The 13,422-nt window shown below is 39.8% G+C and overlaps 3 protein-coding genes across 3 annotated transcripts; 2 read left to right on the top strand and 1 right to left on the bottom strand.

Annotated features, from left to right (window-relative positions):
- The first annotated feature begins 948 nt into the window (after nucleotides 1–948).
- LOC137727264 (uncharacterized) lies at nucleotides 949–2,562 on the top strand. Its single transcript, XM_068466113.1, has 4 exons — nucleotides 949–1,179; nucleotides 1,270–1,385; nucleotides 1,550–1,972; nucleotides 2,439–2,562. The coding sequence occupies exons 1-4, from the start codon at nucleotides 1,050–1,052 to the stop codon at nucleotides 2,505–2,507; spliced, it is 738 nt and encodes a 245-aa protein (XP_068322214.1). The 5' UTR covers nucleotides 949–1,049; the 3' UTR covers nucleotides 2,508–2,562.
- A 1,812-nt stretch (nucleotides 2,563–4,374) lies between these two features.
- On the top strand, nucleotides 4,375–5,868 carry LOC137727581 (inactive protein RESTRICTED TEV MOVEMENT 2-like). Its single transcript, XM_068466421.1, has 2 exons — nucleotides 4,375–4,522; nucleotides 4,607–5,868. The coding sequence occupies exons 1-2, from the start codon at nucleotides 4,375–4,377 to the stop codon at nucleotides 5,866–5,868; spliced, it is 1,410 nt and encodes a 469-aa protein (XP_068322522.1).
- A 3,699-nt stretch (nucleotides 5,869–9,567) lies between these two features.
- Nucleotides 9,568–11,211, bottom strand: LOC137728899 (protein BYPASS1-LIKE-like). The gene has a single exon (XM_068467691.1). It carries the CDS (start codon nucleotides 11,077–11,079, stop codon nucleotides 9,880–9,882), a length of 1,200 nt encoding a protein of 399 aa, XP_068323792.1. The 5' UTR covers nucleotides 11,080–11,211; the 3' UTR covers nucleotides 9,568–9,879.
- Between the last annotated feature and the right edge of the window lie 2,211 nt (nucleotides 11,212–13,422).

The following is a 13,422-nucleotide window of genomic DNA, read 5'->3' as shown; positions in this document are numbered from 1 at the left end:
CGATCCCAAACCTTTTGGTACAGAAATCAAGATTACATATTCAATGGTTTGGAAATCCCGAACCGAACTAAAAAAAATATATATATATATATATTTTTTTTTTGGTTGATGCATGTTGAATGTTGAATTTAAGTAGTTTAATAGTAGACTATATTAGAGATAGAAGTATAAAATTTAAGTAGTTTAGAACTTTGGAACATCCGTTTCACTTGTTACGAATGAAATGGTCTTTTGATTGGTATGAAATTTCAAATTGGTATGAGGTAAAAGTTTAAATTTCAATTGATATGAAATTGGAAAAAAATAATAATAATAATAATTAGGCCAAAGGCCCAAATTATAGCTCATAGCCCAAAAATATTTCAACCCATAAGCTCAAAACCGAAAATCCAATCCCGAAATATTGAAAATATTTCGCGAATCCCGAAAATTGGGAATACCGAAATTTCAGTTCGGGATTGGTCTTCAAATTCTCATCCTGAAAATTTTTGGTTTGGAATTCGGAATGCCATTTTCGGTTTGGGATTCCATACCGAATCACCCGTATGTGTTATAATACAAATAATTGGAAATTCTTTTTTGCAAGTATCTAATTAGTTGTATTATGACACTTGGTATACAAAGCCGTGTTGCCAGCACATGAAAAATCTTTCCAATGGCTCAAAGAATGAATCTACTCCCTAATATTATGACATTTTTTATTAATGATAAAGTGACATGTGAGAAAGTTAGAAAACGTGGTCTCAAATTATTGGTCCAAAATAGCATGGTCGAAATAGCTAAAAATAAAGCAATTTACATGAAACAAGTTCACTGTCACGATATTATCCCGATTCAATAATATATTATCATACAAATATATACTTATAACTACTATTATATTATTGTTTCCAAACACCGTAGTATAAGTGAAGCCGTTTTATATAAGTGATTAGACACAGAGATAGATAAAGGGCAAGCGTACAAAGGACTGGAAAACCTGTGTCTAATCTAAATAAACCATCTTTATACTTTGTGTGCGACAAAAAAATTCAAAAGAGAAGCTCTCCATGAAGTTCTCCATGCTCATCTTGGTGTGCTTGCTCTCTTTACTCTTCCAGCATTCTCACTCCACCACAATACTAGTTGATGGAGTTTCAGAGTGGAAAAACCCAACTGTTCATGTGGGAGACTCCGTCAGTAAGTACTTTGCATTTGTCATAAACTAAACAAATTCAGCAACTTTATTTTCTTTGGTTTTGATTCAATATTTTCTTGAGCATTTTTCAGTTTTCAAGCACAAGTATCAGTACAACCTCTACATTTTCCAGAACCAAAGAGCCTTCGATCTCTGCAATTTCATTCAAGCCACTCTTCTCAGCAAACCTGACTCCACCTCCTTCACGGTATCTCTCTCTGTCTCTCTCTAAAATGGCTCTGTTTTTCTGTGTGTTCGAACCTGGGTTTTCAGTATATTAGCTTCAAAACAAGTAATTTTCATCTGGGTAAGTCGTGATTTTCTCAAAGATCTGAGTTTTCTGAATGAAAATTTTCTTGTAACATTGCAAAGTGGCACCCATCACGCACTGGTTTCTTCTACTTTGCCTTCAACAATGGCTCTCTGCTCAAAACATGCCAAAACACTCAAAAGCTGGCCATAACGGTCTCCTCCTCCTCCGCACCGCCGCCGCAGAGTTCCGGTTCAAGTTCAAGAATCTCTCCGCAGCTTCCTCCAACCGTGGCCCCAACACCGAAATCCGGTGGTGGTGGAGTAGTTTCACCATCTCCAGTATTCCCATGGCCATTCCATCCTCGCCAAGTGGCAGTAGCTCCCAGCCCACAACCAAGCGTAAGCTCTTCAGTAACAGATAAAGGAGGCGGCGGCGGCGGCGGAATCCCATTCATTAACAGTAATCCTGCTGTTCCTTTGCCTACTGGTGAAGTGGATTCAACTACAATACGCCCTATACCAACCTCTGGCCACCAGAGACAGGTAACCATTTCCTTTGTTGATTATTTTAGTTTTTGGTTACATGCTCAAACATTCAATTTGCATCAAGTAGTTGGTTATTACTTATTACTTCTTCATCAACTGAAGCATTAAAATGTGTTCATTTCTTCAAAAAAAAAAAAAAAAAAAATTAATAAAATGAACCTCGGCATGCAATTGGTGGATTGCTTTGATGAGTGGTTCATTTTTTAATCCATTGTGTTCCGAATTCAAACTCTTCATCTTTTTTTTTAGTGTAGGTTAGAATAATTTTGTTTGTGTAAAAAAAAAATAAAATTAGCACATATGAAAATAGTGATTAGTAAAGCATGGCTACAAAGCATATGTTATTATTAATATACATGAAAATTGTATATGAGTATCAGTGTATGTAAATTTTTTTCTACTTTATGTTACTTTTGAATATTGATGGGATGTTGATTGGTTTCTTTTGGATTGTGGGTTGCAGGTGCTGGTGGGGTTATTTGCTGCTCAAATGGAATTGGCTCTGTTTTGTGTGGTTTTACTGGTGCTGTAGAGAGAGAGAGAGAGAGAGAGAGAGAGAGAGAGAGAGAGAGAGAGAGAGAGAGAGGGAGGGAGGGAGGGAGGGAGAGGGGGAGAGAGAGAGAGAGATGTTATGTAGTTTGTCAAATATAAATTGGATTTCTGAGGTAGGTAGGTTAATCTTCATCAGAGTATTGTAATTTGTAACGGTGGTTTGATGATTATCCACCATGTAGTGTAGTGTAATGATGCTCTTAGATTAAGGTCCCTACTTTGGAAATCATTGCCATTTTTTGCTCCTTGAATTTTTGCATGCAATCAGTTGCTAATTTCTCTCTCTCTTTCTTTTTTTCCTCCACTTTTTATCCTGCTCCTTTCCACTTTTAATTTTGGAGGAATTTTAAATTTCAAAAGTCACAAGGCCAATGACCTATTTGACACTTTGACTAAAGTTATCCCACCTCAATTGAGTTTGAGGAGGTACATGCATGTGGACTTTGGATCCCTCCACCACCACAAAGACAAAGGCACAACTGATTAAATGAAAGGTGTTTTACACCATTTGGGTAACTCCTATGACCTGTGATCCATTTGTCCAAATAAATTTCAAGGAAAAGTTACCATCTGAACCACCCTTTGTGGATCTGTGGCTGGATGAGTGGAGGTGGTGGACATATAGTTAAAATCTGCATATTAATTACACAACATGAAACATGAAAGAATTCGGAAAATGGAAAAAGTTGAGGTTCCACTGTAGTGATTGGCTTAGAAGTTAGAAGAGTCTCTCCTAACAGACAAATCATAGTTTGAACAATGTGTATAAATTTTTGTTTTGTGATTATAACGAATTATTATACATATTTATAAGAATGTGATTTGCAAACAAGAAGAGAGCCACAGTGTCCACCAAAATAATCTTCACAGATGATTATGCTGCAGGCCGAAGTGAAATATACATATGCAATGATGAACCCTTTTCTGGTGGACTTTCCTCTTGTTCAAGAATGAACAAAATGAGTTGTGAACTTCAGTCCTTTTCTTTCCTCGGGCACTAAAATCCATTTGAACAGATTATAATGGTGTTCAATCATTTTTACTCGAGTACTTTCCCTTTTTATCAAGAAGGGAGGGAGGGTTCGAACTTGATAACTTTTCCACTCAAATATTGTCTAACATGAATACTAGGTCAGTTGGCCAAAGCAGTGGTCTCGTCCATTTGTTTGAATCCATGTAGTCTAACAGGAAAATCTTGGTATTGGTGAGACCATGCCATCTCACTTTACGATATTCAGGCCAACACCCACCCCCTTCCTAGTTCCACTCATCCTTCCTTCGTGATCTTGTTCAATGAGTCTTAATAGAACAACCGCGTGTTTGGAGCGCCGAACTAAAGGACTCCTTTTGTGAGTAGACAAAATATCGTCTTGTAAAAAACTAAATAAATTTGATATCATTCAAGCTCAAATGTAGCCTTGAATTGCAAGTGGATTATTATGTTGGTTGAGGTCTTCGTTTTTAACCCATTGCATCCCGGGTTCAACCCTCCCTCTCTTTGTCTAACTTGGTCTCAAAATTTTCTGGCTCAGATAACGAATATGAACACGCATTGCTTTGAACTTGATTGAAGGCCTTAATTAAGTAACTCAAAGGGACAGTTGCATGTTTTTGGTGTAAAAAACAGACGTTAGCTTTCCCGCCAAGGCAAACAAAAATATCATGAAGGCAAAGGATTTAAACTGTTGCAGCAGCCCTTATTAAGAAGCAATGAATATGTGCTTACTTGTTCATATGCTCACCTAACATGCCCCTCAATTCAATAGCCACATTCTTCTACCCCTTCTTATGAAAAAAAAAAAAAAAATTGAGTTTCCGAAATTGATTTCTAACACGAAAAACCGCCAATGGATCTAGAATTAGGACTCAAGATCGCCCACAGCGTAGACGATCATGTTTCGTCTACCAACTTTTGGATTGCCAAGGACAAATCCGGTCCTATTTTCGTGTCTAAGGAAACCGAAACCATGTTCATCCTCACTGCCCATCTCAATGGTCGGTATCTTTTCATTTTATCTTTATGTGCGCGCTCGCTTAGTATTCACATGTGTTTTTATTTAAGAAAATAATTTTTTGCAGGTTATAGAAGAGAGCGTGTATATATCGACATAAACGAAGATGGGACTCAGATTGGAATCAGTGGGGAAAAGCCAGTTCAAGAGAAGGTTATGTCAGGATGGATAATGTACAAGAAAGAGGTGGAGATGAGGGGTTTCCGAAAAGTCTTTCAAATTCCGGATGGAGTGGTTTTGGATCGAATCAAGGCCAAGTTTAATGTACACGAATCAACTCTCACGATCGTCATGCCAAAATCGGTGAAAGGAATTCGTGGGGTTGAGATCGAGGAAGTGAAAGAAGATGAAGTGGATATAGGGAGACAGCAGCTCACAAAACCTCCTGCGGCTGGAGAAGTCCCTGAAAAAGATGGTTTTAGGGGGAAAATGGAGGAACAATTTGGTGAGCCTGAGAAAAAGAAAGTAGGAGAAAATTGTCGAACTTATGCGAAAGGGGTTGATGAAGAGGGCTCCAAGAAAGAAATTGTAGCTGATGGAGTTATCGAAAAGGATGCGAGCAGAGGCGTAGTGCAGGAAGAAGCTAAAGATTCAAAGACTCAAAGTATGCAACACCAAACAAAATCTGTTTCGGAACACAGTGAAGAGCTAAAAGTTGCAAAGGTTAAAGAAGCTGATGGAGTTGAGAAAGAGAAAGTTGGAAGAAGGGAACTCGGAAGAGACCAAATTGTAGCGGACAAGGTTCCAAGGATCAGTGGGGATGCTGAAGAGCCAATGAATGTGGATAAAACCACTGAAGTAACTCATGAAGTTACTCGGTCACCACAAGAAACTCAGGCAATTGCTAAGCATGAAACAGCTAAAGAAAACTCTACTGCAGAGCCCGAATTAGAAACGCCAAAGGCGGGGATCGAGGAACACGTTAGAAGTAGACCAGAGAGCGGCGAATCATCAAAACTTGCACAAGACAGAAGAGCAACACAAGAAGAAGCACAAGTTGGACACGAAAAGAATACGGATGGAGTTAGTAAAGAAGGCGATATTGTTCAGCGGCTACCAAAGCAAGAATCCATCGAAAAAGGTCACGAAAACGAAATCAAAGAAGTATCAAAGAATGAAGAACAAAATCAAGAGAAGGAAGAGGATGAATCTTCCGAAACGGAGGAACAAAGTGATGTGGCTGATGAGGAATCAAGTGAGGATATGGGGAAGAAGGATGGTTTGGAAAAGTCTAATCTGCTGTGCTCTCCTTTTATCATTGCAGGTTCAGCCCTTATTGTGTCCCTGCTGGTGCTAGCAATCAACAGGATTAGAACCAGAAAAACATAGCTTCTAATGTGTGTGTATAGTTAAGAGACCTCCGACCCTCACTTCCTCTGTTATAATTGACATTCAATTTTTCACTTATTTTGGTTTATAAATTTGGATGAAGATTGGGAAATCAAATTTATGGGGAAGAGGCAAAGATCTTTTGTGTACGTTTATGCTATAAAGTCTTTGTTGAGAAAGTTCGATATTCATTGATTCATAAAATCAAAACATTTAACTCATTATTAAAAATTAACTTTTTCAATCCTTTCGATACCACTTTAACTTGTAAGAACCTTTGTGTGAGAAATGGTCCAAACCATTTAATAAAGGAAATATGGTTATAGTATACGTTATATACATTAAGTACACATTGAATATAAAGTGAGAAAACCATATTACTTGTACAAATTATGGATGGAAGACAATTACAAAACTTGAAGAAAACTGACAACAACTGCTACCATGATAGGTGGAGCAGTTGCGTCCTATAAGTCAGGTTTTGATCCCCTTTCTCTGGTAAGTTACAAGGTTCTCATAATGTGAATGCTCACCCTATCGAGAGTAAGAGTTCCATTCCGTTTCCAAGAGAAAGGAAGGTCCAAATCTCATCTCAGTCATCTCGTCTACGACAGCAAGTAAGTGCATCCCTAGTTTCTGCATAATGATGATTTAATGAATATTATGACTAGTATAAATGCATGCGTGTATATTAGTTTGTAGTTTATAATGCAGGGTTGATCCTGATCTCTGAATGAAGTGTATAATTAAGATCAACATAACTTTTAAAGACATTTTCAAATTATACGGTCTAGTAATATTTATTTTCACTTATAAGTAGAAGGTCTTAGGATCGATTTTTGTGGATGACAAGTTGCCAACCAAACTATTATGGTCCGTCAATTGTGAACCCTAGCGCAAATATATTGTTGTTGTAATTAGATAAAGTCATTTGTCTTTTTATTTTATTTTATTTATAAACGATAAGATAATCTACTTTACATTACGTAAAGAGAAATTCGAACACAGGACTTCCGTTACAAAGACAAATGATTTTAACCAACTGAGCTACAAGCCACTTACTAAATAAAATCATTCGTCAAGTAGCCACACAATAAACCAACCATAATAAGTTTCAAGTTTCCAATCATATTACTCGTCGACTTAAATATGAGATTTGAATTTTGAGTAGATTGAAGATGAACTTAGTGAGAGATTTTTCTGTGTAACCAGCACACGAGGTATTACACCACATGTTACTATACAAATAGTGGGATATGTGTGTTAAAAAGTTAATAACTTAAAAAATAAAATTTCTTACCATTTATATAAAAATACGTAATGTACCTTTCGTATTCCCGTCATAATAAAAAATTTATCGATCTTAGTTGCTAACAATTAAAGGCAAAAGAGCTAGCTATTGGTATTTATGGCTCAACAGCTAGGAAGGAACCCAAGTAGGATGCATTCCCATAACTCCAACCCAATCTCCAATCTGCACCATAAATTCATGGGACCTGGCTTATTTGCCCTCTCAGTTCTTATACATTCTTATCCTTTTCTATTTTTTACGATCACGGTTAAATCACGTTAATATTTTATAAAGATAATAAAACAAAAATAATAATGATATAAAATATTAACATAACTTAATCGTAACAACACAAATAAAAACGGATGAAAATGTATGAGAACTGGAATGGCAAGAAGCTAGGTGCAAATTCATAAACCCACCTTCCTAATACATGCCTCATCAACTCCATCAATCAATACAACCAACACAACAGACAAAAACTTACTTTTAGCATTTAAACCCCACATTTAACAACAGCTCATTGATAGCTCCTTTTCTTACAAATTCTTAATTTAGAAAATTAAGGTTAAGTCATTTTTCGCACAAAATCGATTGCATTGATGTTCTAAAATTATACAATTGACCTCATTTAGGGAGATAAAATTTTGATGTTGTTAGGATCAACTCAAAAGACTTAACACAAAATTAGTCGCACTGGCGTTCTAAGACTGTTGTTTTTGTAGGGTCCACTGCCTTCCTTTGGCAGCCTCTCGTTTCGACGAGGTAGGTACGCAAGAGAAGAGGCTAAACTGCTCTCAGCAGTCGTCGTGATGTTTACAGTCTACCAACTGCATTATTATTCCTCCCCCTTCGAATTCAGGATAAGTCGGTGACAGGATGACCCAAAACCTATTTTTCTAAACAATAGCTAGAGGAAATCTTCACAAGACCAAATGAGGGGGGGGGGGGGGGGGGGGCAACCGCAAGGAGAGGAGGCTGGCGATCAACCTCTCGGGGGCATGGGGCCGGCATCACCCCTGTATTCCAAGCGGCTCAATTCGATGCACAAGATTGGTTATGTGTATCTAGTGCAAGTCAAAATATGTTCTGTCGCCCACTCATGCGTGAGCGAATCTTGGCCGTTGATCCATTAACGGTTAGGAAAAGCTCTCGCGTGTACAGGCGACTGATAACATACTGTCCGAGTTATCAGTAGTAGCACCTGCTATCTTTATGAACCGCTACAGGATGGGACCGATTCAATGTGTTAAAGCAGGCAATTAGCTAGACCACACTCTGTACTTAACATCCTTAGGTGGAGATCAAATCGAACCCTGTACACCAAGTAACATCAGTAGGAAAACTAGTCTTTTGGACCGACCACTTTCGAAACAATGGAGAGACAGATAAGGCAAGCTTTACGGAGAGGAACACGGTAAGAACAGAAACAATGAAAGAGAGAACAGTAAACTTCAAAACAGAGGACTCAGTTGAGACGAAATAAACTTCAGCGATAATGTGAACAGATGTTGCTAATGAAACAAGGTCGAGAAACTTTGGATACATACTTTCTTTCCATTAGAGGGAAACAAAATGAGGTCGAAGCAATCAGGTAACATCTTCTTGGGCAAGAGCTGGAACTCAACCAAGAGAATTGACAAAATCAAACCTTACGCAAGGATCAGAACGGATGAACTTTACAGGCGTCTTCGCACAACCAAATCACAGTCAAAATCCTGCAATAAGAGTGGGAAAATATGCATAAATAACCCAACACCAATCAATCTCAGGTTCACCAGAAATAGTCAGAAATACATAAAAGCCTAACCTTACTGCGTATGGAAGTCAGCAGAATCGACATCAGCCGTTTTCATCTGGAGTAACTTGGAGTTTCGTTCTGTGCTTGAAGCTGCATATTCAAATATTGCAAGCAGAAAATTCCAACAACAATCGAACAGCAGATTTGCTTTATTTCTTCTGTCTATTCACCATGCATTAACAAATCAAAATATAATTAGTTATCATTAATCCGATGATGAAGAAAAACAAAAGACCGTTTGTCCTCATAGAAAACTGCAGCAAAGAGACTAAATTCAGAATCTTCAGTTGATTTGGTGCTACCCGCTGTATAATTTTCTGGACAAAAGCGAGATCGAGTCATTTTCCAACATTTAGGTGGAAAATGAGACACACACTCAACCCAAATAAACTAGAATCCAAATGGTTTCGTAGGCGTAGCCAAGCTAGCCAGGGCAGCATATTGCCCCCTTATGTTTGAATTCTCTTCCCCGTAGTTCAGATTAGATTAGAATACGGCTCAAACCTCTCTCTCCGACACACAAACAAATTCGAATTCCCCAATTGGTATCTCATAATCGGTAATTAGCAGAGAACAAAAGAAAGATTACGTAACAACTGAACAAAAATGAGAAGGAGCAGCAGCCAGAAGCATGCTCAGAAATTCCATTATACAAAGGTAAATTAAATCAGCAACAGCACAAATTAAAGGGGAAAGTTAAAAAAAACAAGATGGACCTCCATGGAAGTTGGTCCATTTGCATAAACCCTAATTTCTATACACAATATATATGGTGATTTGCTGATCCATTCAGTGATGATTAAATACAAAGAAAGAAAGAAAAAAAAAGTCATATCTCCTCCTTACCCAATTTTTATTGGCGCCAAAATTGATCTCATCGTCTTCTTCTTCTTCTTCAATTGGCAATTGATTTCGATGATCATTCGGGGTTATTGGTTCTTCCGTACGAGTCCATCCCCTCCGTTCGGCTTTTTACAATTCCATGGAACACCTCCCTCACCTGCCGCTCCAGAGGATCCAACCCCTCCTTTATCCCCTCGCAGAGACTCGACAGTTCCTGCACTCTCTCCCTCACCTCCTTCTCCTTCGCCTCCGCAAGCGGGAAGTGCGCGGAGTCTGCCAGATCGCCGATCACCCGCGAGCACCTTTCGATCTGATGAATCTCCTTCAACAATGCGCGGGCATTTCTCCGGTCCCGCCGCTTCGACTCGTCCATAATCCGGTCGTGCAGAGACAGCATTGACCCCGCCCACACGAAGCTTCTCGGCACGTTGAAATGCACCTGCAGTCCCCTGTCCTGGCAGGGGATCGCCGCAACCAGGGCCCACATTACGAACAGCAAAACCGAATTGATTGTGAAAACCGCCGGGGCGAGCCCGCTGGAGGCCACAATTTCATTGGGCCTCGGGGCGTATAGATTGTTCCCGATTGCCTGCAGCTGCCTCGCGGCCGACCACGACCGCGAGACGCTCCAGGATAGAGATCGGAAGTGGCCGAGCGACCGGTGCTGCTGCTGGTGATGATCCTTTGTGTTGTTGTTTCGGCCGAAGGAGCGGTTCCGGTGGGCTATGGTGTTGTTGGAGGAGTCCTTGTCGTCAAGCATTGCGATGGCCAGGTCAACGAGAGCCTTCTTCGCGCGGCGAAATTGGCCCTCGCCCAGTGTCCTGTCGCGGTCAAGCGCGACGAGGACGATGTCAAGCACCTTGAGCCACTGGCGCATCTCCTCGATTCCGTCGCGGATGGCGTTGCAGACGTCTAGGGCTTTGACGCTGCGCTCGAAGTAGTCGGAGATGTAGCGGTCAACGGTGGGTTTGGAGATGTGGGTTTTGGTGGAGGAGAGGATGAGGAGGGTTTTGAACTCCTGGTGTATGTGGAGGAAGGAGTCGAGGAGGTCTCGGAGCCATGGGAGGGAGAGGAGGTCGTGGGGGGAGGAGGAGAGTTGGAGGAAGCAATCGGCGACGTGGGTTTGGAAGGAATCGAGGTTCAACCCACCACTACCACCGCCACCGCCACCTGAAAGGCCGTGGGTTTCCATTGAATTCAACTGATCGCGTCTGAGGCTGAAGATTGACCGTCCGAATTGGTTGGAACCAGCTGACGAGTATTCCGTCGCTGGCATTTCTCACACAATCCAATCCAAATTCAAATCATTTGATAAGATTATAAACGACTAGAGAGAGAAGGAGGAGTGTGTTGGGAGGGGGGAGAGAGAGGTGAGAGAGTACGAGGGACAGAAGGGAGAGAGAGAGTCTGCGTTTTATGGAGGGGATGGGGATGAGATTAGAGTTACCATAATTAGAAAAAATTAACCACTCTCTTAATTACTTTACTTTGTACTAATTAACTTTTCTTGTTTGCTCCAAACGCTTTTTAAACATATTTTATTAACCTTTTAATTTATTTAAGATTTAATTGCGGATATCCGAGAGAACAAGTTGCATCTGGGCCGTTGATTTTGGGGTTAGAGGGGGGTTTTGTTACAGTTCGCCGACGGTGGGGGCGTGGTGCCACGTGGGGGACGAGGACGGACTCGTTCAGCGGAAGGGGTGTACACGTGGACGGTACAGCTGGGTCTTTGTTGGCGCGTAAATTGGAGAGGCGAGGGAGGGGACGGATGGATTTAACCTGCTGACCTGGTCCTTCTAGAAAGTTGAGGGTGAAGCGAGGGCGGGGCCGAGGGATGAGCGGGCCCCAAAGGAGAAGATAACGGGATGACGTCTGTCATTTTAATTTAGCAAAATTGACGGAGCTGCCCCTGGTTCGTAGAAGAAAACGTCTACTCCAGTCTACATGTTGCTCACTGCCCTTGATTCTATTTTCTTTTAACCTTCAATTTGAGTTTTGAGTTTTTCAACCAAAATAAAACACGAGTTTAGATTTCTCTTCTATTATCCGAAATGCACGAGTTTAGGATACACATGTTCGTTTCTTTGAGATAGTAACTTCTACAAGTTGTTTAGATTTCTCTTCTTTTATACGAAAAACATGAGTTTATGATACACATGTTCATTTTTTTGAGATGGTAACTCCCACAAGTTGTTTGTTTGAGGATGGGGGAAAGTGAATTAAAGAGTAGGTCGTTTCTATAAAACTCAAAATTCGCTTCATATTTTCTTAGATCTGTTAATTTCTTATGTGGTTTTGATTTTGAGTGCACTAGGCTAATCCATTTCTTTTTTATTTTTTTCATTTCTTCAATTTCTTTTAAACTTAATATTTTCTGATTGTTGAATATTAACGCACAATGGAGATTTATAATCAAATTTATTGCACATGTGGCATAATCTTATTGTGTGTTGGGTCCCACATATGTTTCAGAAGACAATCCAGAAGTTTCAGCGAGAAGATAGAGTTCATAAGTCAAAGTGAAACGAATTTTAAGTTTCAAGAAGTAAAGTAGTAACTTTTGAGTTATAGAGAGCAAAGTGAGATTAAAATGGTGTTACAAGAAGCATAACTAAAAATAAGCCAAAAAAGATTACAATACCTGTATTCATACACAACTTTGTACCTCTCACGCACCCTCTATTAATACCTTATGTGAGCTAAGTAAATGATAAATTACATCAGGAAATTCAAACAAAAATACAGTTCATCGATAATCTCATTCGAGCAAAAAAAATTTAGATGGATAACATGAGAAAATTTGTACATAAGGATAATAATAACAAAGACTGAGCCTCTGGAAGACCTTGCCCCAACTTCAATGTGGTACAAGGAAAAAAGAGAGTTTGAAATTCAAGCAGGCTTTTTTGTTAAGAACATTGTTTGATTTTTTACATGTAAGGAATTATTTCTCATTATATGACGTCACAACATCATTTCATTGTATGAACTTTCATAATTCGAACCCATTCATTTCTCTTCATTGTTATCTGAAGATAAGGATAGCAATTTACCAGAATTTTTATTAGAGAATCCCTTACTTTTAGGCATCTTGATTAAGAAAACCATCACATGTGGGTTATTGTTCACAATCCCCCGAGGACGAGGTGATCACAGGATCACCTCGATGATTAAGAATGTAATTTTCCAAAGTGATGGGAAAATTATTGATGAGAGACAGAGAAAATCTATTTACTTAGTTTTGTATAATAGTTGTTCCGGACTCAACACCACCATAGCACGATATTGTCCGCTTTAGGCCCTTACCACACCCTCACAGTTTTGTTTCTAGGAACTCACACGAGAACTTCCAGTGGGTCACCCATCATGGAATTGCTCTCGCGCGCTACTCGCTTAACGTCAGAGTTCCCATGGAACCCGAAGCCAGTGAGTTCCCAAAAGGCCTCGTGCTAGGTAGAGATGGGAATATACATATAAGGCTTACAGGATCCACTCCCCTAGGCGATGTGGGATGTTACAATCCACCCCCCTTAGGGGCCCGATATCCTCGTCGGCACACCATGACCAGGGTTAGGCTCTGATACCAAATTGTCACATCCCGGCCCGAGCCTCCACC

This window comes from Pyrus communis, chromosome 3 (assembly GCF_963583255.1).
Source record: "Pyrus communis chromosome 3, drPyrComm1.1, whole genome shotgun sequence".
Taxonomy (NCBI): domain Eukaryota; kingdom Viridiplantae; phylum Streptophyta; class Magnoliopsida; order Rosales; family Rosaceae; genus Pyrus; species Pyrus communis.
Note: the sequence above shows the minus strand (reverse complement) of the source record. Positions and strands in the feature narration are given on the sequence as shown.

Coding starts and splice junctions, on each gene's coding strand:
- LOC137727264 (XM_068466113.1), top strand. CDS start 1,050: ATGAAGTTCTCCATGCTCATCTTGGTGTGCTTGCTCTCTTTACTCTTC. Junction 1,180..1,269: donor TCATGTGGGAGACTCCGTCA/GTAAGTACTTTG, acceptor AGCATTTTTCAG/TTTTCAAGCACAAGTATCAG. Junction 1,386..1,549: donor CTGACTCCACCTCCTTCACG/GTATCTCTCTCT, acceptor AACATTGCAAAG/TGGCACCCATCACGCACTGG.
- LOC137727581 (XM_068466421.1), top strand. CDS start 4,375: ATGGATCTAGAATTAGGACTCAAGATCGCCCACAGCGTAGACGATCAT. Junction 4,523..4,606: donor CCTCACTGCCCATCTCAATG/GTCGGTATCTTT, acceptor AATTTTTTGCAG/GTTATAGAAGAGAGCGTGTA.
- LOC137728899 (XM_068467691.1), bottom strand. CDS start 11,079: ATGCCAGCGACGGAATACTCGTCAGCTGGTTCCAACCAATTCGGACGG.